We start from the raw sequence: 26252 nt of genomic DNA, 5'->3' as shown, positions 1-26252 counted from the left end.
GGACTTCGATTATTTTGCATTATCCTTATATCTGACCTCTTTGAAGTGTCCAGTTTTAGGTATTCCAAATGAATTTGAAAATACATAGTGTACATGGTTTGGAAGTTACCGTGAAAGCAGAAGGCTCCTGCCCCTAACTGCTTGTCCCTGCCCTTCTGCCATATGTTACTCAGCCAAGAAATAGCATCCTGTGGGTTTTCCTTCATCTAGTACTGTAGATGTCAACTGGAAAATTCATGCCCCTTTTTTTCAGTAGTCTAAGCAACCCTCATTGTTTGTTGGGGTTTTCTTCTGGGTTTGGTTTTTTTATAATACAGCAGAGGATTCTGGGGTTTACTTTCACGTGGAAGTAGCACTTGCCTAAACTAGTGTCCTGGCTTCAGCAGGGATGGATGGCACTATGCCACGTAATAGGAAGAAAACTATGTTACTGCATTTAGTATGAGAATAGTGTTGATAGCACACTGATGTCTTTAACGGTTGCTAGGTAGTTGTATTGTCCACTGTAAGTTGAGGACTTCCCAGGTTCCCACATCTGCCAGGAGGAGAGGAGCCTGGGAGAGCCCAGCCAGGACAGGTGACTCCAGCTGGCCGAAGGGATATCCCGTACCACAGAGCCTCGTGCTCTGTACATAGCTGGGGGAAGCCAGGCAGCAGGTGTGGTCGCTGCTCAGAAGCAGACTGGGCATTGGGGTGTTTTTCCACAGGTGGTGTGAACATCACTTGTTACTGTTAGTTTTTGTTACTATTGTTATAATTTTCATTCATTTTTTTATCCTTTTAAAGTGTGTTTATCTCAACCCATGAAGTGGTTTGTGATGGGGTTTTTTCCTATTCTCCTCCGCATCCCTTTGGGGTGGGAGGGGTGTGCGAGTGGCTGCATGGTGCTTAGTTACCAGCTGGGGTTAAACCACAAGTAGTTTCCTAAACAGTTTGTGTAACTGGCATTATTGCATGACTACAGTCTCATTAATGCATGCCTGAGTAGTGGAATATCGTTTAATGTGACACTTTACAGTGTAAACTGTGAACACAGGGGCAAGAAATTTAAAAGAAGCTTTTAAAAATTCTGGTTTTTTACTTCTATACTCCTGTAAATTTTAAAATGTTTTATCTCTTTCCTCATTTTTATCGCTTTATCTTCCACTCTATAGAGTAGTTTCCAAAATACTTTTTTTTTTTGTAGCTTTTGAGGCTTTTGGGTGGCTCTTCATAAGAAAATAAGGAGCCATGGAAGCAGAAGAAAGGGAAGGAGAAGCTGTTTTTACAGATGTATTTTTCGGGTAACCGTAGGTTCTGTTTTCTCTCATTTTTATACCTTTGTTGGCCAAATTAATCTTTGCTTCTATTTATACAACAAGAGTTGATTTTCTGTTACTAAAACCTGAAACTTCTGCGTTTCATTTCAGCATTAAGTTTGTTGGAGAGTTGAAAAGGATGAGAAGTGTGAACATTTAATATGAAAGTTATGTGTGGTAATTACTTTTCAGTCTAATGGGGTTAGATCTTTCCAGAGACAGGGGAATAGGCAGTGAAAGGACTAAGAGTTTATTACTTGGGTTAGTTATTGCTGCTGCAGAAACGTGTCCATTTCCCATGCTGATGCAGTAGGTCATTTCTCTCATGTTGAGAAAGTTTTTAAACAAAAAATCTACAATTGTTTATTTAGGAGGAACTGTAGTGCTTTTGCATAGCAGATTTGTGGAGTGCTAGCTTGAACAAGCAGAGACCTACTGTCAGAAATTAGGACAAGTTCAAGAGAGTGTAAGGTCAAAATAGTGCTGTCATAATACTATAGTACCATGATAAAAGCAATTAGAAGAGGATTCCAGTGATCCCTGATATAACGTGTAGACTTTACTGCAGAGAATGAAGTATTTTTTCTTTAAAATTTTAGTTAATTATTTAATTAAAAGTTGTTTCTTAGTGGAAGACCAGCTCTGCAATCACTGGACTTTTACAAGTAGCATCAAATTGAAAGTGACTGTTACTCTGGAAGGTGAAAGTTACTTCCATAGAAGTATAGTAACAATTACAGTGGCAATCCTGCTGTTACTGCAGTTAAATATATAAAACAAGTATGCTAAAGAAGATGATTTAGCAGTAGATATTAAATACAGAGGAGGAAAAGTGGATCATTCTTCAGATGTTTTATATGGCTCTTAGCTCCGATTCATGCCTGAGTTGGCAAAAATCTTAATCTTTTGTCAGTGAATAATAGAACCAATCAAAACTCAGGTAAGAAATTAAGGTTATCAACCTGTATGATGTAAATGTGCAAAAAAATGTTGTGGTGAAATTCTTGGCTTAATCAGAGAGAAAGTTTAGGAAACTTAAATTATGTTTGAGGGAGATAACTTAAAAATAAATAAAATCCAGGATGTGAATTGATGAGTTCATGACAGAATAAATTATTCTGTGATTTTTAGGGTTTTTTAATTCCATTTTAGAGGACTCTAGTAATTTTCAAGAATCTACAGCACTGGATTGTATTATCCTCTGTGTTTTTGTGGTGCAGCTGTTACTGAATGCTGTCTGCATAACTGTTGCATGTTGCTGTGTACTTTTAATCCTAACTTCTTTTTTTCTGGCTATGTTTAAAATAGCAAGTTAGGTCGTTGGGTGTTTTCTGTAAAATATTAATTGTGTGATGAATAACATGTTCTGGAAGAAAACTGTTTTACTCTTGTATGCTGTCTTGATGATGTTTGGCTGCAAATAACTTGAGTCCCAGCACATATTTCTTTACGGTAACAGTTTAGCAGCATTAATACCTGAAATATTTCTGTTCTGATGGTTCTTACTTGTCTCAAGCTGGAGATACTCTGTGCTGGGTGTTGTTATCGCTGTCCTGAACGTATGGAAAAGATTAATAATGTTTGTAAAACATGCAAGCAGCTGAATATCATGTGGGAAGCTCAGGTTGATACTCACATGACAATTTCTGATTATGGGAGACTGTAAGGAAAAAGGGAGAAGAATGGACATGGTTTTCACCAGCTGGTTCACCATGAGCAACATTAGAAAAACATCGTAGAATGGATATAGTATAAGATATTAGAAGGAAAATGAAACTGTCTTTTAAATTTTTCCTTAAATGAGGAACATTTTCCTATGAATAAGTGTCATCCTGGAGATGGACAGTGGAGGCTGGAATCAGTGTCAGAGGAGATAACAGGATCAGGTAAGAGAAGGATAAAGTTGTTAAAAAGCTTAAAGATTGATTGTGTTTGGGGAAGAAAAGGCAGAAGAGATGGATTGAAGTAATGAATCCAGAAGATAAATTCCTTGCTCTTTTGTCCAGCTGTCTTTGGATAAATGTTCTTTGAGGAAGTTTAAATCTCTGTATGAAAAGATTGAATGTCACAAGGAACTAACTCTTCACTTTCTGTCTCTCTTTGCAAGTGGAAGAAGCAGGTTACTTCCACGTTCCCTGCTAACTTCTGCCAATTGAGTGAACATGCTGAAAAGAGTTTTTTGTAGGCTAGGCAGGCAAGTTTAAGACCTGGAATCATTCTGTTTATGGAAGTGAACAAGCCTCTTGTTTCAGAGAGAGTGCTTTGTTGCCAGATCACTGAAATAATTACTTCGAAGGTGCTCTTCTCTTGGTTTGTACTGTTCTAACATAAGAACTCACCTCTCTTCTTTTTTTTTCCCCCCTTACCGAATACTTGCCATGTGAAGCCTTTCAGTAGTGAATGGTGCTAGTTAGTTAGCAGGGGACAGCCTACAAAAATGTAAACAAATGTGGAACCTGACCTAGTGAATGTGCTTCTGAATGTGAGTATCCTAATGAAGTGTGTGTATTACATTCCTGTTGTTTTTTATTTACCCACCGAGTATCTACCTTGCTCGTTTTAATCTCTGTATACAGGAAAGGATACAATCGCATCATTTAGCCTGTGGGGAGGAAAGGTGGAGCAGATATTTAAAAACGATAGTGAAATTTATTTGCTTTGGTGTCCATTTTTCGTCATGCTAGTGATGCAGAGAAACAATGAGTTGGTTTTGATGTGATCTTCTAGTAAGCATTAGGTGGCAGTAGTGTGTTGCATTTGGCAGCTGCTTTGTCGTTTGCTTTATCTTCTGCAGTCTTTAGTGCAGTGCAATAAATGGAGAAAGCATGTATTTAATTTCTATATAGTTTTTCTTAAATGCTGATTTATGGTTGTTCTAACTGTATGTGAGTAAGGGCAGCCATTGTTTGGACTCTTGCATGCATCGGTGGGATTAGCATACTGTAGTTTCTGCACAGTATTTATGGCTTGTTTTCTGATGCACAGAAGCTAGCAGTGATAATCTTAACTGCAAATACTCAGATTAGAAATATGCTGTTAATGGCTGAGTTTAGTTTTGGAGCCTTTTTCATGATCTGTCACCACCTCTAAATTTAATATAGCCTGTTGGATGAAGTATGTTTTTACATTTGTGTTTACTCTTTTTTTTTTTTTCTTATTATATAAAAACCAAGCTTGGTCTCAAGAGAATGTCAATAGGAACATAATTAACCTTTCAGCATAGTGGTGTTACTGTCACTCCAGATCTTAGATAAGTGTGGTTACCTCGTGACCCTTTTGGAGGTTCTTTTCCCCTTCATGCTTGTTTCTCACAGGTAAAGGATCTCAAGGAGTATGGAACTGGTGTTGCATGGCATTAATTGGGCAGGATGATCAGTTAATAGAAGAAGAGCAAGAAAGTGTTGACAGAACATGCTATCTAATTAGTACCTGATGAACCATGTAGGCCACAGAGCCCAGAGTGTAATGTTGCTTCAGGGTAGCTCCTATACAAGACCTTTTTATGCAAAATAAGCCTGTAGAAAAGCTAAAAAAAAGAATATTTCAGCATGGTTCCAGTGAAGGAGATCTTTATTGCTGAAAAATTTCGCTTTCCACTGAGAATTTGGGGAAAAATTGACATACTTAGAAGGAACATGTATCAAAGTATAGACCCTCAGTTTTGTACAAGTCTTGCTCTTAAAAATAACATAGCCTTTTCTTTAGGTAAGAGGTGATCAGAAAATTATGGAACTAGATGAAATAGTTTGGGGTTTTCTTTTAAATAAAACTGTAGTTTTTCTTCCTGCTTTTTGGAGTAGTAAGAAATACATACCAGGGCAGTAAGATTTCCTGATAGCTCCTGTGATAGAATGGCAAGCAGAATCGTTCTAATCCAAGAGCAGGTAGCGGCACCACAAAACTCGGAGGTTCCACACTAACTGGTTTTCTGTTGCACACTAGTTTGTAATAGTTTTTCAGTTGAAAATAAAGAAATCTTGAATTGAAAAACACATTGAGTTTATCAAGGCAGTACTGCCAGAGTTATTTGGTTACTGGTCAGTAGGGGTTTCTCCATTCATTTGTGTAAAATATGTTGATTGTTAATTCAGTAGTCTCCCTCCTCCTGTGTTTACATGATAAAAACATTATTTTTTCAAAAAGAATTCATTTCATCTTGCAGTTTAAGCTTTTTTGTTTTAATAAAATGCAAGAATTTTTGTTTTAGTGAATACATCACAGTTTTATAAACTACTTTTGTGTTTTTTCATCTTGCCCTAAATCAGCTGGAGTTCAGCTGGTGAAGTTGGAACATGGGTTCTTTCTGTAACCTTTCAGTGAGTGCCACAGGGTGGGGGCCAAGTCCACCTCCTTTCTTGCCCAACACAGGTGGCTAAAACATACACTTTTGGTAAACTTAGTTATCCAAAAATTTAAATTCCAGTTTAATAAATGATGTTATGATTCAGACTGTGTTCTCATTTACAACCATGACAATGGATTCTGCAAGAAAGAGGAGAGTTCAGCCCTAAAGCTTAACAGGTAGTCTGTGTTGGTGTTAACCTGCCTATCATGCTGCCCATAACCAGAGTGCACGATCATTTGGAGTCAGTGTGCTTGATTGCTCAAATAGAGGTGTTATATACATGGTGTAGGTAATACTAAATATGTGTGTTAATTCTATGACATGCTGATAGGGATTTGTGGCTTAAAGTATTCAGCGTGACCACGTATGTAAAATTGGCAGAAGTGTTAACTTTAAATGTAATTACACAGCTCCGGAGTGTTGTAATTGCATTATGTACTTCACTTTTTGTGCTGTGTCCAGCAGGGAGACTGTTAAGCTTTATGTTTTGGTGTTCTATCAGCTAATCTGGAACCTTCAATACATGCAGCCATTGATTAAAATATTGGTACAAGCCTTGTAATGACATACTGGGAATGCACCATTTTGCTGGGGTGTGGGGTGGGGAACCTACTCCCCTATATTCTGTTAAGCTTACCTATAGTATTTCAGATAACAAGTTTAATATCTGGAATAGTTCTAAACAGAAAGTTACTGAGCCATGAGAGCAATAGAAGCAGAATGCCTAGTTTTGTGGTAATGATCATGATGTCTGGGGTCTTGACCAGCCATGCTTTCCGTTGCCTGAGGACAGAGATCTCAGGAAGGGGGTTACCCTTTGTCAGAAACTTGAAGTCAGTAGGAACTTTGGTTTTTCCACTAGCTATCACACTCATCTCTCATGTTCACAGTTTGCAGTAAGAGGCGTGCAGATAGGCACTTCTAGATCAAAACTCTTCCTTTTCCAAGTGTAATTTTAGAAGGAGGAGCAATGCGGTACTAAGCTTAATTGTTCAAACTTGATTCTAAAGCTATAGGAATATGAAGACTAAACACTGGCTGTTTCTGGGGAGAGAAAGAGAGAGAGAGAAAGGGAAAAAAAAGTAGTACAAATACAGAGAATGTCAGGCTACCATGTGATTTTAATTCTTAAAATTATTTAGAAGTGTTGATTTCTTAGATATTTATAGACCTGGCTTAAACATTGTGGCCAGATTAAGGCATCTTGTTTTAAGAATTGTAATATCTTATATGTCTACATGTTTTGTAGATAATTAGGGAAATGGATGCAATTATATGACCCGATCCAGCCCTTGTTTAGCAGTTAATTTCTCCAGATTTCTGTGAGCATTTGGTCAGATCTACACAGATTTGGTTGTTGGTTTAAATCTAGCCAAGGCTGGTGGTGTCTTAATTGCTACCACAGAGCAACCATTTGGCCTGTGTGAGATGAGTGTTGTCAAGGTACCTTCTGCAAGGCGGACATTCATCCACTGGGAATGTATCAAGAAAGTTTTCATTAATTGGTCCCTTTGTTGGCATTTGTGGCAGAGCGGCCAAAAACTGAGTATGAACAGACACTCTGTGTCAGAGGGTGAGATTTATTGGCAAGTCCCTGTAAAAACTAGTATTTACTACATATATTGTAAGCAGGGGCAAAGGACTTTTCTCTGAACAGCCTGGCATTAAATTTACTCAGAATTCTTTTTTTTTTTTTTTGAAGGCAGGGAAATGTAACAAGAATTGGGACTGCAGTTGGAAATCGAATAGGAAATAGCTGGTTAATATTTTTCTTCATGTTGACTGTCTTGTGGCTTCCTTTTAATATGATATGAAGTGTTATGATGAGCTTTGTAGTCTACAGACAAATTTGCATGAACCTATGAATACTTCTGTCAGATGAGAACACTTGACAGTTTTTGTCCTGACCTCGTTAGCTTAACCTGTAGATAATAACAATTAACGGGGATAATGTATGGATGTTGCGTAAAGCGTGAGGAATGTTTTTAAACATAGTGTCTGATTCTTATGTTCGTGTTAAATCCTGCATTTTGTTCTTGTTTTGTTAAAAGGATGCAGCTTGTTATGTTGCAAGGGACATCCTGGGAATGATTTGTGCATTTTGTTGTCAGCAACATGTTAGTTACTGAGCTTTGTGTAGACCAACTCTTCGTGTTAAGATTTCTTGTTCTGCCAATTTTATCTTTAAAAGAATTTTGAAAATTAGAATTATGTAACAATGTGGAATAAGTAACAGTTTAGACTTACTAACCAAATAAACTGGTATATATTGACTCAGATGATTACAATTCTGGGGTTTGAATATGTGGCCTCTTCAATTCTGACCTGGCCTCTTTAATTCTGACCTTTTGATATAAGAATAAACAGATTGAACATCCCCCCCTGCCCCCCCCCCCAAAAAAAATAAAGTGACTTTTAAAAGTGCTTGGTATCAATCTCTGCAATCCCAGTAAGGAGTCAGACCCTTCCTGCTGGATGTCTGGCCATGTTTGAATATAATGGCTTGGGCTTCTCTCTTCAACCAGCTGCTTCTAATGTTTTGCCCCTCTCCTTGTTCTCTTCTGAACAGTGTGGTATCCAACTCTTGTGCCCACTGGCTGTCATTCATCTAACTCTCCTTTCAGCAGAAGTGGCTGTCACTGTTGTGTACTGCTGCTACCTCATATTATCCAGTGCTTATTCAGGGTGACTTCCACTTTTGCAGTGTTAATCCAGCCAACCCTGTTTCCTATCTTCTACCTCTTCTCGTGGTGATGATAATTCAATTCTGTCACTCATCAAAAACAGTAGAAACAAATCACCAGATACACAGCGACGGTCTATTTGTAACATTTGGGTAGAATTCCACTTCCCTGACCATTACTGAGTGTCTTTCACCACTGCTTATTTTTTTAATATAAATACAGATATTTGTACAAATTCCAGAGGTATTGTAGTTTTAGTGTAGGTCATGAGAACTGTGGGTTTCTGTTACTTTTACAGTAATTCACACTTGGCTGGAAATCTTATTTCTGGCTGTGTTACGTGAAGCCCAGAGTAGCTATGATACCATTACAGCCTACTGTATGCTGACCATGGAGAAAGGGGGAAGCATGCAAAGAGGTATCATGTTAAATGTTGGTGTTAATTTTCTATTGCTGACTCTTGTTTACCTCTTAGAATTAGTCATTAGACATAGTCCTACAAAAGCACGAGTGCTTGAATGCATGAATGTAACACCATGTTAAAATCTTTTGACTTGATATACGCAGGACCTTTGGGCACATCTCTGGCCTTAAATATATCCCTTGTTCATATATAGGCACACATCCCCTTCTGAAATAAAGCAGGAATTCAAGACTTCTTTAAACTTGTTAATTTAACAACGTGATTGCATGAGTCTAAGATAATTTCAGAGTTTAAAATCTTTAAAAAAATATGGTGGTTTAGAAATCTGTTTTGTTGTAACCATTGATAGTACTGACCGCTTAGTGGTTACTTTGACTGGCGGTAGTAAGTCTGTAATAGTCTCTTTAATTTTTCAGCTTTAATGGTTTCATCATTGTTCTCTGTCCGTCTTTACTTTTGAATTTTATAACCTTAAGAATGGCTTCTCATACAAAATAGCTAAAATGTGTATAATAATAAAACAGTCTTAAAATATTTCCCTGAAATTATCTTGGGAGAGAGGGTCAAGATTTAATGCAGCCATGTCTGGTTTATACTTTTCATATTACTTTTTATTTGCTGCTGAAGATTTCTGCAAATGTTTGACAGCCTTGCATGAAATATTGGAAAGTAGGGCTCACAAAGCCATAAAAAATAGAGAATATTCCGTATTTTAACTCTGGAAAAAATTTAAAGCTGCTCTACTTGGTTTACCTCAGAGAAAATAGAAAGCTTCCATGTTAGATAGGCTCAATCTATAACTGTGTGATTGTAGGGGAAGGAGGTTCTTTAATGGTTAGCTGTTAAATAACACAGTAGCAAATTAAAGCGTTTTTCCAAATTTTGGCTTAAGTTATGAAGGTGGTAGTGGTTCTCCTGGAAAATCAAGCATTGGGGATTCAGTGCATGCATCTTTGGTTTTTAAAGTGAATACCCTTATAGACGAGGCAAAATAACCATGGCAGTGTATGGAGTGGTAATTGAGAAGGAACAGTACTTCTTTAACCTTTTCTGAATAATCAACCTTTTCAATTTGTCATGTGGAAAAGGAGTTACAAGTAAAAGTTTGACAATATTTAGCAGTTATTGTGTATTCCACAGTTTAGCCAGAGATTACAAATTTAGTGTAAAGCCTGTGCCTCTGTGCTGCTCCCTCTTCCCCCCCCACCCCCCCCGCCCTGTAAGTCACATTAGAACACCCACTGAGAATGATGTTAAAGTTCTTTTGAAAAATAAATTCATGAGTGCCAATAAGAAACATACATGAAATTGATTTAACCAAAGGTTTTCTGCTTGCTAATTTGAATTTGATTAAAATCTATCAACCCTATTACTTTTATAGCATAATGTTAAGCAACTTGTACCAGGAGAGGGACCTTAGCGTGTCACCTTTGTGTTCCTTGATGTGCTCAACCATATATCTTATATAGTTTCTTGTCTTGTGGTATGAGAGTTCTTAAGGGCTGCTGGTACTGCTGTTGAGATGGAATACTATTAAATAGTCTTCATTAACTCCCAGGGATTAATTTTGGAATTCTTAAACTGCAAAAGGGACCAAACTTCATGCGGTATGACCTGGGAAGAAATAAAGAATATAGCCGTTGAATGTGCTGTAGTGTGTTCCAAGCTGTTACACAGACACTGTGAGTGAAAGCCATGTGTGTGGTACACTATGTAAATAAAAATATCAGAGTTTCCTAAGAGGAGGAGGAGGGAGGTGATGAGGTTTAATTTTGGGGATTGGTTTACTTGACTTGTTAGTTGAGATTATTAATGATGATTTCAATGTAAAAGCAAGAGTTTCCAACTGTTGTTCTGAGGGTGTTGGCTAATTATATAAAGCAGTGCTCATATTGGCTGCAAGAATCAGTAACAAAGTAGTAGACAAGTAGGTAGTTCAGAGCCCTATCAATATATGACAGAACTCAAGTAATTTTCATAGTTTACACTTCTAGTGTAATCCACTTTTTCTGAGCTAGAATGTTTGCTTGCTTGCTTGTGTTTTAATCTGTAGTAGGCATGAAAGGCTAATGTAATGAAATACTAATTAATTTACCTAAACTAAGGTGTTCCATGAAAAAACTTCTAAATTTGTGCATACTTGTATAAGTATGAACTGAGTCTGTGTCTGTGTTTCAGAGTATGTTTGCCAGGTGATGTGCTGGTCGCTGTACCCAAACTGCTGAAATGTATACTAAAAATAAGACAATTCAATACAGTTGTTTTAGAAAGGTAGAGTTATGATGCTGTAATTGAAAAGGGTATGAGGATAAGTTAGTGTTAGCCTGCTTTTCTGTTTTCCTGCAGAACTAAAAATTTCACCAAGTCTTCCAACAGATAATGTTTAAATTGTTTTTCATTTGAGCTTTGGACTTCAGGGTTCGTGTGATGGCAAAAACTAAACCAAACAGAAATTGTAAAGATTAACCCTTAGCACAAAGAGCCCGAGATCACAAGAAACACTGTGACGATGTGACATTTAAGGAAGCTGTTGCATTAGGGGAACGAGCAGTATTGCATGTACGTGTACAGGTATTTTTTATAGTCAACAGATGAACTGTTTCATCATCTTTTAATCAACAGATGAACTGTTCCATTATCAGTTTATTTTTTTAATACTCAACTCTAACTTGCAGCTTACACCATCATATGCTGTAAAGTGATACAAATTCCAGGCAGCCTCTAGTAATGGAAGGAAGTTAGTAAATACCTTCAAGTGGAGGTATGAAAAAGGAAAAACAGGTTGGGCATGCATCTCTAACCTGCCTCTTTCCACCCCTCCCTCTGTCAGACTCGGGAAAATATCCTTTGTTGGTTTTATAAAGTCCTATTAAGTAGCAACACGTTAGTAAAATTCCTAGTGTGTTCAAAACTCATGAGTGCTCAGAGAGAAGCTATTTTTATAGAAATAATGCTTCCTAAAAACAATAAATATGTACAACCAGAGACACTTAAATATATCCCAAGTGCAGTAATGCCGCTGAAAATAATGCTCAGGTGGCAGGTATGAATGGCACAAAAATAACTTGCACAGGCTTTGAGAAGTGATATTGCAGGAGACATTGTGGGGCCTCTAACATTTTGAGTAGGAACTTACAGCTGGATGCAAAGAGGGAGAGAGATGAACAATGGTTCAGTTTGAGAAGGAGATCGGCCGAGTAGAAAACAGGCTTGTCTGTTTTCATCACACAGCTTGTACGAGGTTGCAGCCAAGATTAACCTAGAAATAAAGCTGAATGGGGAAGGAGGAGGGCATCAGAAACATACATCGTATTTCACCTCCCTCAAAACCAAACCTCTGGTGCTGCTGAGGCAGCTGCTCTGAAGGCGATGCTGGAGAACGTCAGAAGTGAGAATAAGGCAAGATACCAAAATAGAGTATGGTTGGCTAATGTCTGAAGCATTGATGGAGAACGTTAGAGTACTCTCTCTAAATTTCAGCTCTTGGTGGGTTGGTGTAAACTTGGATAAGGTGCTCTCTGTGGCTGGTGTCTGAGCTGGCCAAACAGGGTCTAAAACATCTGGCAGAGAGGACAGCTTGGAGATGAAAGAGAACAGTATGGGCAATTGAACTGAGAGGAGATTTTTGCTACAAGTAGGTATTCTTGGATTTTGATCAGCAAGCTGGAGTAGGGAAAGGGAGTCAATACAGAAAGAATTCAAATTAAACAAGTTGGGGGGGTGGAGAGATCAGAGTAAAAGAGCAGAAGTTTGAGGATTTTCCTTGTTGTAGAATCATAGAATTACTTAGGTTGGAAGAGACCTTTAAGATTACTGAGTCCAACCACACAGCCTAACCCTGCCTAGTCCACCTCTAGACCATGCCCTCAAGCACAACATCTACACGCCTTTTAAATACCTCCAGGGATGGTGACTCGACCACTTTCCTGGGCAAATGTGGACTACTTAAGGCATTGGGTGGTAATAGAGGAGCAAGTGCAAGACAGGAATGAGCAAACAGTTTCAAAAAGCATGGATACCAAAACAGGGGGGTGTTAATTCGCAGATCCCCTACCATATAGTTATTAGTTACATGAAATTGTAGCCTTTTGAACATTTAAAAAATGCACCTGCTACAAATGTTAAATTGCCCAGATCTACAGGAAAGGATTTAAAAGTTAAATGATAAATCTGAAGAACGATGGATTTTCTGCACACTTTAAGAACTGAACAGTAGCCTCTTCTGTGCCAATGATTGTTTTTCCAAAGTACTTTTAGGAGATTTGTGACTTACTGTGTTTCACTAACCAATTCCAATATAGTCCAAAATTATTTTAAAGTCTGGCAAAGTTTTGGTGTAGCAAAGGAAAAGCATCACCAGTGTTGGGGGGGTGATTTCTCAGCATTCTTGGCAGGAGAGAAGCCGTATTGTCAGTGCCATTTTGGGCAGTTGGTCAGTAATATTTTCATGTAGCTGTAAAGCAAACAAATAGCATATTTTATCTGCAAAGGTTTGGTGTTGCAGTCAATCCAACCATGAAAGTGGGACTCATATTTTTATGGCAGCACCACTCAAATCTGGCAAAGTTTTAGTGATAGGAGGTCTGGTATAATATTCCTTGCAATAGGCTGTTGTATCGGCTTGTAAGCATTCTCCTACAAGCTTACACCCAGTATCATCCACCTGGAGTGAAATACACAGCAGTCATGCAGTTCTCTCTTCTTAGGTGTTATTATTAGCCCTTAAATATTTGGGGTGGAGCCAGATCTTAAATACAGCATCGAAATATTTTAAAATAATGACATGTCAGGTTGTTTTTTAGATAAAATCATTGCTTAGAGGAGTAACTGCTGGATGCATACCTCAAATATAATTGTTAAAAAAATCACGTTGCTAAAAGGACAACATGTAAGTCTTTGATGTGATCTGACTGTTTTGCTTTGTGTACTTATTGGGCATCGATTGGTTTTTTTAATGTTCTTTCACAGATGTGGTATATGGTCAACCACTGATGTTAAAATGCTATAAATTTAATACAACTGGAAGGGCTAAGTTTTCAGAAAAACGGGTTTGAAAACAACTAACACATTTAAATAGCTCTTACAGTACAGCATGATGCGTGCTGACAGAACACTGAATTCGGTGCCTACCAAGTGGAGGTATAATTACTCATTTTCTAATTAGCTATTTAGAATACAATGATTGAATGCAGTGACCAACATTTTTTTTTTTGTCTGCACATTAGAATTTTTTGTTACCTTCATTTAGAGAGGAAAAAAAAAAGGGATCTCAGAGAGAGAAACCTTCGTGGATTGATCGCAGCTGTGCTTAAGCCACATTTTGCGCAAGTTGCAAGCCTGTCCTCAGCCTTGGGCACAGAGGCGACTTCAACGTGCTCACCCCTGTGGTGGAACAAAACCACCCGTGTGTGTACAGACATAATACTTGAGGTTGCAGGTACACCTACTTGTATATGGAGAATTTCCTGTGGAAAAAGCTTGAGGTCAAAGATTAATGTTTGTCCCTCCCGTACATTCTCTTGTTGTCGCACAGGGGATTTACCCGGGTGATGCCCATCAGTGCAAACAACACATCCGGACATCAGTGTGCAAACAGACTCCAGTAGAAGTGGTCCTTTAAATCTTGAATTTTACAAAGCACGCATGATACTAGTAACCTTTTCTTTCCTTTCCAAAATTAATTATAAACTAGACCAAAGGGATTAGGTTAATGGGAAATCTGCTCAAACACTTGTAGAACAGGTGTTCTAGGTCTTAAAATCAGCTGTACCTTTCAGTGCCCCAGCTGATGTTAGTATAAAGGGCAGAAGTTAAAGCTCCAGAATAAGGGATATCTTGATTTATAACACAGTTAACAGCTGATAGGCCTGACTATATTGCAACTTTCTCATCTTCAATGCTGTTTCCTGTTGGTCCATCCCTTATACCAAGCAATTGATTATTTTTTTTTTTTAAGTAATAACTAGAGGTGAATTGAAGGTACAGGAAGATGGAGCTTTGATAGTGCGTTTTCAGTAGACATCTGAACCAAAACGAAATCAGAAAGCCCTGTTCAGAACTTGTAGTATTAATTATAAGGAAAATGTGTTATTTTAATTATTATTGCCTGTTTAATGTGGGATTTCTTGCAGCCATGTCCTTGAATAACCATTTCTTAACTAAAATGACACAATTTTGTAGCCAGTGATCCATGACTTTAAATATTTGGAAGGGCTATTGATTCACTGAACTGGAAGAAATTAAAGATGTTGAGGCATGTTTTCAAAAGTAGAATTACATGTATTATCATTTATATCTGACCATGTATATTCTATTTACAGTTTAAATTATTTACTTTTAAAGCCAGGTACCTGTAATACAGAATTCAAGTGATCTGCAGTAGCCTTAACTAAACAGTGGTGGTGTTTTAAATCATGGATGTGAAACATTACAAGAGCTGTTAGCACCTACAGCACCTCCTCTTGTTCCTGTGTCACGGTCCCCAGCATGTACCTCTTTCTGTTTGTGGTAGTCTCTCTCTCTCTCTCTAGGTAAATGGTCCATAAGACCAATGATTCCATCAGCAAATTATCCAGAAAATGCCGTCAGTGCGCGTGGTGACATTTGTGCCACTGGTGGTTTTGTTGCCATTTCAGTGGTCTAATTAAATTGGCAGTTTTCTCTTGTGCCCAGCATCGGTGTCTCCCTTCCTCTGGCACCTTAGCTCAAACCTTCTCCTTTTCTCTGTCCTTTTAACTGAATATCAAATGCATTATTGATTGCTCCTCTTCCACCCTCCTCGCTTCCACTCCCCTCAACTTTTTTCTTTTCTTTATTTTTTGATTGGCAGTATCATCCAGACAAACAGGAGGCAGATGTGCCGGCAGGAGAAGTGGAGGAGCGCGTGCAGAGGTTCATCGAAATTGATCAAGCGTGGAAAATTCTAGGCAACGAAGAGACAAAAAAAGAGTATGACCTGCAGCAGCGTGGTAGGTTCCTGCCAAGGAGTGCTGTGGTGGCAGCAGCTCTTTAAATAAGCAGGGTCTGGGAGTGGTAGTTAGATGGTATTTTAAAATGCTGTTTATTGCTGAACCAAATGTTTCTTTCACTCTTGTCCTACTTTCAAATGTGGATCCATTATTTATGCCTTTTGCGACACATACATTAGGTAGGGAAACAGTGAATTACTTCCAACAAAACATTAGGTGGCGTTATTCCTATTAACTTGAATGGATGCGAAATTTATACTAATTGCAGACCTAAGCCCTTTTTATTTTATTAAGGCAGCTTCACTAAGTGTTCACAGTTCTCAGTCTTATACTACATTCTGCTGTAGTGTCTTAGATAAAGGCGTTAATCCATTTATACATGGGGTTGGGTGTGGATTTATAAGCTCTTCGGAATCATTAAGACACGTTCTTTTCAGCTCTGTGTGTGTGTGTGTGTGGTTTTATGGTAGCTTTCATAATTCATCTGTAGTCTAAACTAGTCTTTTTAAAAGCAGGTTTATAAATAATATTCCAATATAACACATTAACTAGGCAGCTCTGGCATGCATTTCTTTTTATACCTCTCAGAAAATAGCTTCTTAAAACAGTGACAGGCTGTTGTGAGAAAGGAAGGGGGGAAATGTAGGTCAGGTCTGTCACACATGGGCTACCATTACATGAAGTGATAGGCTGTCTTTCTGCTCTGGCCTCGGGATAGGAGTCCCTCAGCCTTCCATTAGAACCTTCAATAAATGTATATCCACCCTACATGTTAATGGGGGGAGTCAATAATAGTGTATTGCCTGTGGGGAAAACACTCAGTCGCACTCTGCAGTAACACACTCTGGTCCAGCATTGACGTGTAGCCACCACCACTTTTGAATGTGTCTGATAAAAGCCCACTGTCTCTGCAGCTTGTTATTGAATTCTCTTCCATTGTACATTGGCACACCATCAGACCTTTCTCTCTTGTGCTGATTTTTAACTCCCCTGCCGCTGCGGATACCAGAACTTTGAGAGACAAAGGCTTAGTCATTCTGGCAGATATGCATCACTGCAGGATAAAGAGAGTGATACATAATTGTATATGGCCAGTATGAATTCTCTAGTTAAATAATCTTGTATTGCAGACTTTGGTTTTTGGAAAAGAGGGTGGAGGGGTGAAAGCAGTATTGCTGAAAAAATAGGTTTTAAAATGGAAGAAAAATTGATCTCCTGCTAATTTGTTATATAAACAGAATCCAAACTTAAATATATTTTCATCTCATCTTTCAGCTTACTGTTTTTTAAATGCCTGGATGTAATGCCAGACCAGGAATGTCTGCTACCCGGTACACTCGGTGTTGTGGTACTGGCTGCACCTTCCATTTTCACACACTCTACAGGAACAGGAAAAAAGAAACATCAGAGATTTTTACACGTCTTTTGTGTATCTAGTGAGTTAAAGCTTAAACACAGACCATGAAGTCCCATTTTGCTTGGGTCAGGTTGGGTCTACTGAAGTCAAGAGCTACATCAAAATTTAATAAGCTACTTGTTTTCCCATGGAATTTAAGGGCATTGCTATAAATTAGTTTTGACAAAATATATTCCACTGTATTTTAAAGGTTATCTATGTTTCCTGAGTTGATTTTCCTTTTCTCTTTTGCATCCAGATGAGTTCTTCTAAAAGCCATCTCAAGATTCTGTAAAAAAACCCAGAACAAAACCCAACTTTGGTGAATAAACCAAATTGTACCACAGGCATTTGGTAATGGAACAGGTGTGTTTTAATACAGTGTGCCATTCACACATGACCTGGTGTTTCAAACTAAGCCACGTGTAACACACATGTGTGGCGTTGCTGCATTCTTTGCAGCGTGTTCCCTGGCAGCAAAATGATGGTGAAATAAATTCTGGTTCTGTGGATGCCTGTCAGGTTGCTTCTGAAGTCATGATTCTAGACAGATTTGTAGACACTGCTGTAAAAGCTCACAGAAACAAAGGAATTGAGGCAGCAGCTAAGGGGAACAATGATGAGAGAGATAATACAGCAAGTTAGTAAGGCTGCAAAGCCTAGGAAGCAGAAACTGAAGGATGCCAGTCAGCAGGGAGTCCTTTGCACTGTAGTCTTTCCCGTGGCACAGATTATTTTCATTTGTATGTACCTTGTGTTTTACTAACTAAATCTTAACTACTTGGCTCAGAAGTTCAGTGGCCAGTAAAGTTCTAAGAAGTTGAAATTCTATGGGACTCTATGGTTTTTAATTTTCTATTTGTTTGAATCAATGAGAATAAGGAGCACGTGTGCTTTCATAGCTTAACACTGCATTTTTCTGAAGGTCTCATAGTGATCTATGCTTTGGGTTGGGGTTTGGGGGTTTTTTTTGTGCCTTCAGGCTACAGTATTAAAGAGGAAAGGACACACCTCAAACCATTTAGGGGTTTGGCTCAAATACTCACCTGAGCCTGTCTGGTCTGGAAATGTTACAAGAACTGCCTTTTTGTGTATTATGTGAAAATTTGTTTTAATTGATTGTTTCATCATATCTTTAATGACATATTCACCATTATATAAGGATATTCTTACCTTTTGCTTCTAACCCCTGTGAAAAATTTAGAGGGGTGCAGAAAACATAGCATAACACTTTACTGATTGAGAATAGGCTTTTTTTTTCCTCAGCAGATTTCTTTTGAGATGGTTTTCTTTGGTTTTGTATTTTTTTTAGAAAAGATGAACATGCAGTTGACATCAAGTTTGATGGTAATAATTACCAGTTTTCCAGTGAGTTGGAAACAGCCAGTTTATGCTTTTCGTATTAGAAGTCATCTAAACCCTGAAAATTCACACTTTTGTCACTGTTTGAAGGAATAAAAAACCTTTCACAGAATCAGAGAATTATGTAGGTTGGAAAGGGCCTTCACAGGTGATCTAGGTCCATCTATTCACAGCAGGTCCACATAGATTAGTTGCTCAGACCTTTTTCAGTCTAATTTTTAATGTCTCCAAGGATGGAGATTCCAGAGCTGCTCTGGACAGTCAGTTCCAGAGGTTTTGAACACCCTCACAGCAGAAAAACCAAGCCAACCAAAAAACCCAAAGGAAAACCACACCCAAAACTATTTAAAACAATTTTTTCTTCTATAAAGTTGGATACAAGGACATACTTTGCTTTTTACTTCTCATCCTTCCATTGTGGCCCTCTGAGAAGTCTTCTTTAAACCCTCCTATTAGGTAGTTGTAGACAATGAGATCACAATGGTTTGGGCTAGAAGGGACCTCCAAGATCATCTAGTCCCAAGACCCCTTGTCATGGGCAGGGACACCCTCCCCTAGACCAGGTTGCTCAAAGCTCCATCCAGCCTGGCCTTGAACACTGCCAGGGAGGGGGCAGCCACAGCTTCTCTGAGCAGCCTGTGCCAGGGCCTCACTACCCTCACAGGGAAGAATTCCTTCTTTGCATCTAATATAAGTCACCCCTCCTTTAGAGTGCCCTGCTGATTCTGTTGGACCTGTGTCCACTGGGATGCCCAGGTCCCGTTTGCTGGAGAACTACTTTCCAGCCTGTTTTCTGCCAGCCTGTATTGGCACACTGGGTCATTCCATCCTAAAAGCAGGACTTAATCTTTGTTGTACACTCTTTGGCCTGGTCAGCCCATTTCGATGTTCTCTCAAGGCCTGTTGCAATAGCAGCCCTGCAACTTTTGTGGGTTTTTGTTGACTTAAATACAGAGGAATGCCGTATCTATAATTAACTTTACTAATGATTTTACTTTTTAATTACTAATGATAGAAGAATAATAGGCCACAAATCAATAAACTGGTGACTTCAATTAATTTCTGACACCCAGTGTAGCAAATCAAAGGAATTGATTTGGGTTTGATACTGAAGCCAGGTACTTTGCATAGGTTTTGGGGGCAGAGGGTAGAGAAACTTAAAAATCTATGGGTGTTTTATGTGTGGCTCCACTGAGGTTCTATCCAGGATGGTATGTGTTTATGTGGTGATGGACGCAGTCCGTAAAGTACAAGTGTTTATAGGGTGGAGAATGTCATCACCAGTAGGAACCTTCACATCTCAGTGCATACCTCCTCCTGATTCTGTTTTTAAATTGCATGTTTAGAAAAATCAAGTCTGGCTCTACCCTCTCTGTACCTCCTTTAGGCAGCAGGGCACGACACAAATCTTTCAGCAGCCTAAAAGGGCTTATTGCAAAATAGCTGCCTTGCTAATTCAGCTTTCAGTGGCAATCCCAATCTGTTTTAAACCCAGAAGATCTCCGAGGATGTGTCCTCACTCTGTTATGTGCTTACTGCGGGCTTAGAACAGGACTCTTACCCAGGTGTGCTCATAAATCAGGAATCTCAAAACCCAAGCTGAGGCAAAGGTCACTCCTGCCCTGCTCCTTCCCCATTCCTCTCCTGGTATGGGAAACTGAAAAGACTGTCTGGGAGATGGTCACTTTCCCGTTTGTCCAGCTTCCCTCCTGCTCCAGCAGTGAAGTGATGATTCTGTATCAGACACCAAGATGTCTTACGTCATTTGGTAAACCGGATGCCAGAAGAATAGCCTTGCAAATCCGCTACAAGAGTAAGCAGAAGCAAGACAAAAGCCCATAAAACTGCTCTCAGTAGCTGGTGGGAATGAGAATTGAAGACCTTAGTTAGCTATGCTGATGTAGGACAGGGAAAAAATTATGCAGCATATCCTAGCTGGTTCTTGTTTAGAAAGTTCCTTCTTTAAAAACATACTCTTTGACCAATAAGCCTTTAAGGTGGTTGTTACTTCAGGCTTTTCAGTCTGCCCAGTTATGCTCTTGCAGTGACAGAAGTGTTCCCTCCTCCTCTAGCCATGGATTTCATGGCTGCAGGCCTGCAGCTAGTGCTGCAACACAAGCCTCTTCCATAGCTCTGAGGGCTTAATTCTCATCTGCATTGGCTACAAGTGAAGTAGTGTTACTATTCCTTTTTTTTTTTTTGTAATTGCTCAACAATCATAGCTTTTGGTAATAAAAATTAACATGTAACTCTTACAATGTCAAAGTAATGCAAGAGATGCAAAATTAAGTAATTATTTAAAAACTAAACAGCCTATTAGAAAGAACATAACTTCTGAAAATACCCAGGTTTTGTGTACTGTGATGATCTTGATACCGAGTAAATACTGTGAACAACATTTGATTGACAAAATAGATCTTTAATTATGTGTTTGGGTTTAAAAAAACAAAACTCTAAGAACACATGACAGATAGAGAGTGAAGAACATCTTTTAGGTATTATGACTATTTTTACTATTACCATAAACTGTCAAAAGGGTTTTTACTGCTTGCAGCCCTTTTCCTAAAACTCAGTCTTAAATAGCCCAAGAAATATTTATTGTATCCTCAAGTGAAGCTTAAATAGCCTTCCTCTTTTACAATTTCTGAATGACCCAGCAAGGGCTCCAGTAAAGCTTTACAGAACCAAGCAGCTAATAGTTATTTAATGTTGTTCTGTAGCCTGAAAGAATCTCAGTAGATTTTTCCTTTTAATCTCTTTGAATTGCAGGCTCATAAACCTCTCTGATGAGCCTGCCAGTGTTTTCTTAGATCCTGCACTTGAGACAATGGAGCTGCAGAATCCTTTCACCTCTTGTTGTCAGACAGATCCAATAGAAGGCGAAGCCAGGCAGACTGTACTCCTCCTGAATTAAAACTTGGTTTTCAAGGTATGGTGGATGGTCAGGTCTTCACAGTTTTCCCTGTATGCTCAGGGACGTGTTTCAGAAAGTACACCTGGTTGTACAAGGAGCTCTAGAGCATGAGCAGAAGATGTGTGTAAGTAAGGCCACCGCAGAGCTCAGTACTGGTGACGGTACCAGTCTTAACCTACCACCTGCTCCAGCGAGGGGGTGAAAGTCAGCCTTGGTTTGCTTCAGAGAGCCCCTAATGGGAGAGTCGTGGCCGTACTCGTAGCGATGCAGATGAAATACCAGAGTCACTGACACACTCTACGACAGCTGTTAGGTTTGTAGTTCTGTTTCTAAGCTCCCTGAACTCAAACTGGGCTGAGCCCCTGCTTTTAAATAAGCAGAGTAATTGGTTTCTGCTGTCTTAAGTTCTATTAGATTGGGTAGGGTACTTAATAGGAGAGCTGCAAAATAAAAAAGCTTTGGTAAATAAGTTTCTCCTGCTTGAACCAGCTAAGCAAATAAATGCAGCATGCAGAACTGGCAGTTACTGGATTTCGCACTGGGATTGTAGACTTATTCAGGAATGCCAATTGAAAACTCATGTGTTCTGAGAGAACCTGCAAGACTCGCTCAGACTTGAGCATCAGCTTAGAAATAACAATCTCCATTCACAGGGAGTACTGTGTATGGGACTCTTTCCCTGTTGATAGTTTAATTAAATTATTTTTTAAATTACAATTGCAGTAATAAAATTATAAAGTTTGCTTATAATTCCTGGGCTTCACATTGTACTGTGTTTGGAATAGAAGAGAGGGTAGACTTTTCCTTAGCCCCCACCTTAATTTCTTCACAGGTAGCTTTATAAACTTCAGGCAGCTGTGTGACTCTGCATCTCACCAGTTCTCTTTGTGGGGCCTATGGTCCATCCACCCTTTTTTATATTTTCTACCAGCAAGGCATGACCCGGACCTCCACCTCCAATCCTGTAAAACGTGTTCTGAGTGAAATCCTGATTTGTGAATTCCAAATAACAAAGCCTGGTTTCTTTCGAGCTCAATTTTTTGCTACCTATAAATGAGGCTTAGGAAAATCTGTTCTTCCTACACCACAGGACCATTTTCCTTTGTAAATTTTTCTTTCAAGTATCAAAGCAGGTGCAATAAGCAGCACTTGCCTTTTTCACAGTATTCCCAGGTACAGAATTGTCTTCTTCCACCGCAGTGGAGAGAAGAACCTGAAGGTAGGTAGGCAGGCAGACTTTGTTCTGATACCTGCCTATCCCCACCACCCCCCCACCCCACCCCTCCTTCCCTTAATAAAGGGCGGAGGAATCTACATCATTCCTTCTCCTCCAGGAGAAGCCTCTGACTGGTTTTGTGGGTGCGTTAGGACGTTCACCATTCCTGTTTGAGTGTTTTATCACTCGAAGGCTGTACCAGACTTAACTCCAAGTAACATCAGAGCTCTTTCACAGGAGTTAAAATCATCTGACCTTTTATTTTTGACATTTCATGCAGTTAACATTCCCATGAGGTCTTATGAAAAACATTGTTATTCTGTGTAACTAGAATGTAATTGAGAACAAGCCCAACAATGACGACTGAGAGAGTAACTCCCAATTCTCTTTCACCTTTCCACTCATGCTGGAGGGCTTTTTGCTTTTAGAGTATTATGTGTGAGTGGGTTAATTTTCTTTTAATTCTGACCTTTTCCTTACAGAATAGGTGTTCTGCAAAGGTGAGGTCAAAGATGCTGTGTTGATTCTGCCATTGCTTCCAACGTGTCCAATCTGTTTTAAACCCTTCCTTAAAACTAATTTAGATGAGCCTCATTATCAAAGATTTTTCATTTCTGTTAGAATAATTTAGTTGCAAAATAAAGACTAGGACTTAATATTTGGTGGTTGGTGGTTTGTTCTGGTTATTTTTTAACTGGTTTTAAATGTCCCATTAAAATGCCCAATTAAAAAAACCCTAAGTATTAACTCTTGTCCTTCCCCAGTTATGCATACAGATAGTTAAAATGCAAGGGGCTCATTTCACTGCTGGTACGTTCCTTTAATGCTGCTACCCATGATACCATGCCTTTAAAACTGATGGAGCTATGAAAAGGAAACAATTTTTAAAAAACAAACAGAAAACCTAAAAAGCAACAAACCAGGTCAGTTAGGTTTTAAATTTAGATAATTAACTGTATAGAATGCTGTGATTGGCTCTTGCTAGGATTATACTTGAATAGTAGCCTTAAACCTCTTGCAGCAGTTTACACTATTTAGTTGTAAGTTAGGAGTCTTGCTTTCCTTTGTTAACATGTGAGACCAACTTTTAGACTGTTAATGCATTTCTGTTCTGAGTCACTACTTCAGTGTTTAAAACCTGTTACCAACTTTGGAAAAGTGAGGTGGTTGCCATCTGATTATGTTTGGTCATAAAGATGGAAATCCTCCATTATCTGCTGAGATAAAGGTTGGAGACAGGCAGGTTTTCTGGGACACCGTTGGAGGAGGTAGCGGCAGTGTCCCTTTCTGCTTGTCAGTGCAGAGCACAGAGCAGTTACACAGCAGCAGCTGGGGACCATCCAGAGTAGCTTACGATCTAGTGACTTGCTGGGGTGAGCTCTTGGGAATTAAAGTAACGTACCATAATCTGGGCCTCTGACTTTTTCAACATGTGCTCAATAGTTAGTTCTGGAGTAATAAACTCCTTCACTGCCAGCTTTTTATAGAAAGCTGCAGACAACACTATATACTCTAGAAAGCTTGATGTTATTAAACTATAAAACTTGGTTTAAGACTCTCTGGTCCAAGAGAAGGAACATCTAACAACCTGATTTAAACCTTAAATAAGCACGAAGATTGAGTCTTGCCAAATCTAAGGCATTTCTCTGTGTGTGCTAAAGATCACCTTTCAGGCATTTCTGGTTCTTTAAGATATGGCATTCAGGGTGGTGGAGCTTCCAGGGGTCAGGCAGCAGCTAGGAGGTCTTTGGTAGTAAATTGTAAGGGGATTGTGTCCTTTTTTTGTATTATATTTCAAGGTTTCACTTGTAATTTTGTTGGCAAACTGTAAAAGGCGTACAGATGAAGTCCTCAAGGACATGAGCTAGAGGTGGATGAGTGAGGGCAAGGCTGTGGTTGGACTCGGTGATATAAGGGGTCTCTTCCAACCTAGGTGATTCTGTGATTCTGTACTGTCACCTAAAGAACTTGGTGTGAATATGTAGATGGAGCACAAGTGCCTTGAGACATTTAAAGAGAAAAAAAATCTGTACTTGTAGGGCACCGTTTGCATTTGGTACTTCAGCTGTGGTGCACTTCTCACTTCCTGCTGATCACAGGTGTTGGAAGAATGTAGGACTCAAATGGCAACAGATCTCCAGGGTGTGGGGCCAGAACTGACCTACCTCCTGTCTGCGCTGAGAGACTCTGTCCTACAGGAACACTTGGATTAGTCTTGCCCTGAAAGTTTTTCATTTTTCTTGCCAGAAACACCTTTTTGCAAGAACCTCAGTGCTCATCTCACCTGCAGCCCTAACGTCTGCTTTGTGCTTGAGGGAACTTTATTTGGCTTCTCTTTTCTAAAGGTGAATGAGTTGCCTGGGAGAGACTGCGGGGTCTCCACCTGTGGAGATACTTAAAATCTGCCTGTCCAAGGTCCTGGGCTGACCATGCTCATGCAGAAGGGTTGGACTAGGTATTCCTGAGAGGTGTCTGCCAACTTCAGGCTTTTGTGAAATGCACAGGCAAGGAGACACTCAATTCCAGCTTGTGGAAGTGTAATTACAGCCAGGGCTTTTAGAAGGCATTTGTATTAAGGTGTTTGCCCCTAATTTCACAGGATTGCTTGGGATGTACAAAAGCACCGGTTCCAATAGTGTCGTTGTTTCAGTATGACACCTTCACCATTTATTTCCCCTGGCTTCAGCAGGACAGTTTCCAGCTTATACAGATATGCAAATTAAAATTTGAGAGAATTGCATTTTTAACTGGTAACATGGTCTGGGTATAACTTTCTAGTAGGGGCCAGATTGACTGCTTAGTAATAGAGCTATTAATCTATGAGGAAGAAATAAGGACCTGGATGTTACCAAGGTTGAATGTCTGTCATGTTTTCTTTTCAGAAGATAATCTGACAAAAGAATGGCCACTGCATGCCCAAATTTATCTTGAGGACATGTCCTGGAATGAAGGTAGGAATCCCTTACTACTTGTTCCCGCTGCCTTTCGTTGTCACTGTAAATGTTTTCTGTTTTTTTCTCTATCTTAGTCCATTTTGTTGTCATATTCCAAGTTCTTTTTTTAGTTTTTCTCCATATTTTCCTGGGATAGCTGTCTGGTTTGGAAACACCTTCCTTGATCTGTCATATATGTAACTGTCACCCCTTAGTTTGTTCTTACTTGCTCTCTGAAGATCTTGGTACTTTGTCAGAATCAAGTTCTCCTTGAGGAATTCTCCATATTGGAGTCCTTTGAACACCCCTCTGTTTCACTGATTGCACCTTTTCATTATTGGCTGTTTTAGAGAGACTTGTGCTGACCTGGCTGCTCGGCACAAGAACACCCCGTAGCAGCTGGGAGTAGCTTTTTACAGCGGCAGCACAGGTACCAATACCCACAATAAAACACCACAACTTGCACGTAAGAGCAGCTTTGGAACAAAACTCCAGAAGAAATTCTAGATTCTTCTCAAGCAGTAAAGGCTTTTTCATTTTCTCTTTTGGCAGATGAGCAATGTTACACTCTCTCATGCCGGTGTGGTGGGAATTACACTGTCTTCAAGAGCGAAAGCAAAGAAATATCTGTGGTTTGTTGTGACACCTGCTCGCTTGTTATCGAGATCCTTCAATGATCGTTTCAGTCACGCGCATTAAGAACTACAAGCTT

General features: G+C 39.2%; 1 protein-coding gene across 1 annotated transcript in view; it reads left to right on the top strand.

Annotated features, from left to right (window-relative positions):
* Nucleotides 1–26239, top strand: part of DNAJC24 (DnaJ heat shock protein family (Hsp40) member C24) — a gene marked incomplete at its 5' end in the record, with an annotated part of 36573 nt that extends 10334 nt beyond the window's left edge. Inside the window, 3 exons of the mRNA XM_084263659.1 lie at nucleotides 15581–15719; nucleotides 25490–25558; nucleotides 26093–26239. Of these exons, the coding sequence (XP_084119785.1) occupies nucleotides 15581–15719; nucleotides 25490–25558; nucleotides 26093–26217 (333 nt within the window). The 3' untranslated portion in view covers nucleotides 26218–26239. The remainder of the gene's footprint in view (nucleotides 1–15580; nucleotides 15720–25489; nucleotides 25559–26092) is intronic.
* Nucleotides 26240–26252: the final 13 nt, after the last annotated feature.

The sequence above is a fragment of the Gallinula chloropus genome, assembly GCF_964237585.1.
Source record: "Gallinula chloropus genome assembly, chromosome: 4".
NCBI classification, from domain to species: domain Eukaryota; kingdom Metazoa; phylum Chordata; class Aves; order Gruiformes; family Rallidae; genus Gallinula; species Gallinula chloropus.
Note: the sequence above shows the minus strand (reverse complement) of the source record. Positions and strands in the feature narration are given on the sequence as shown.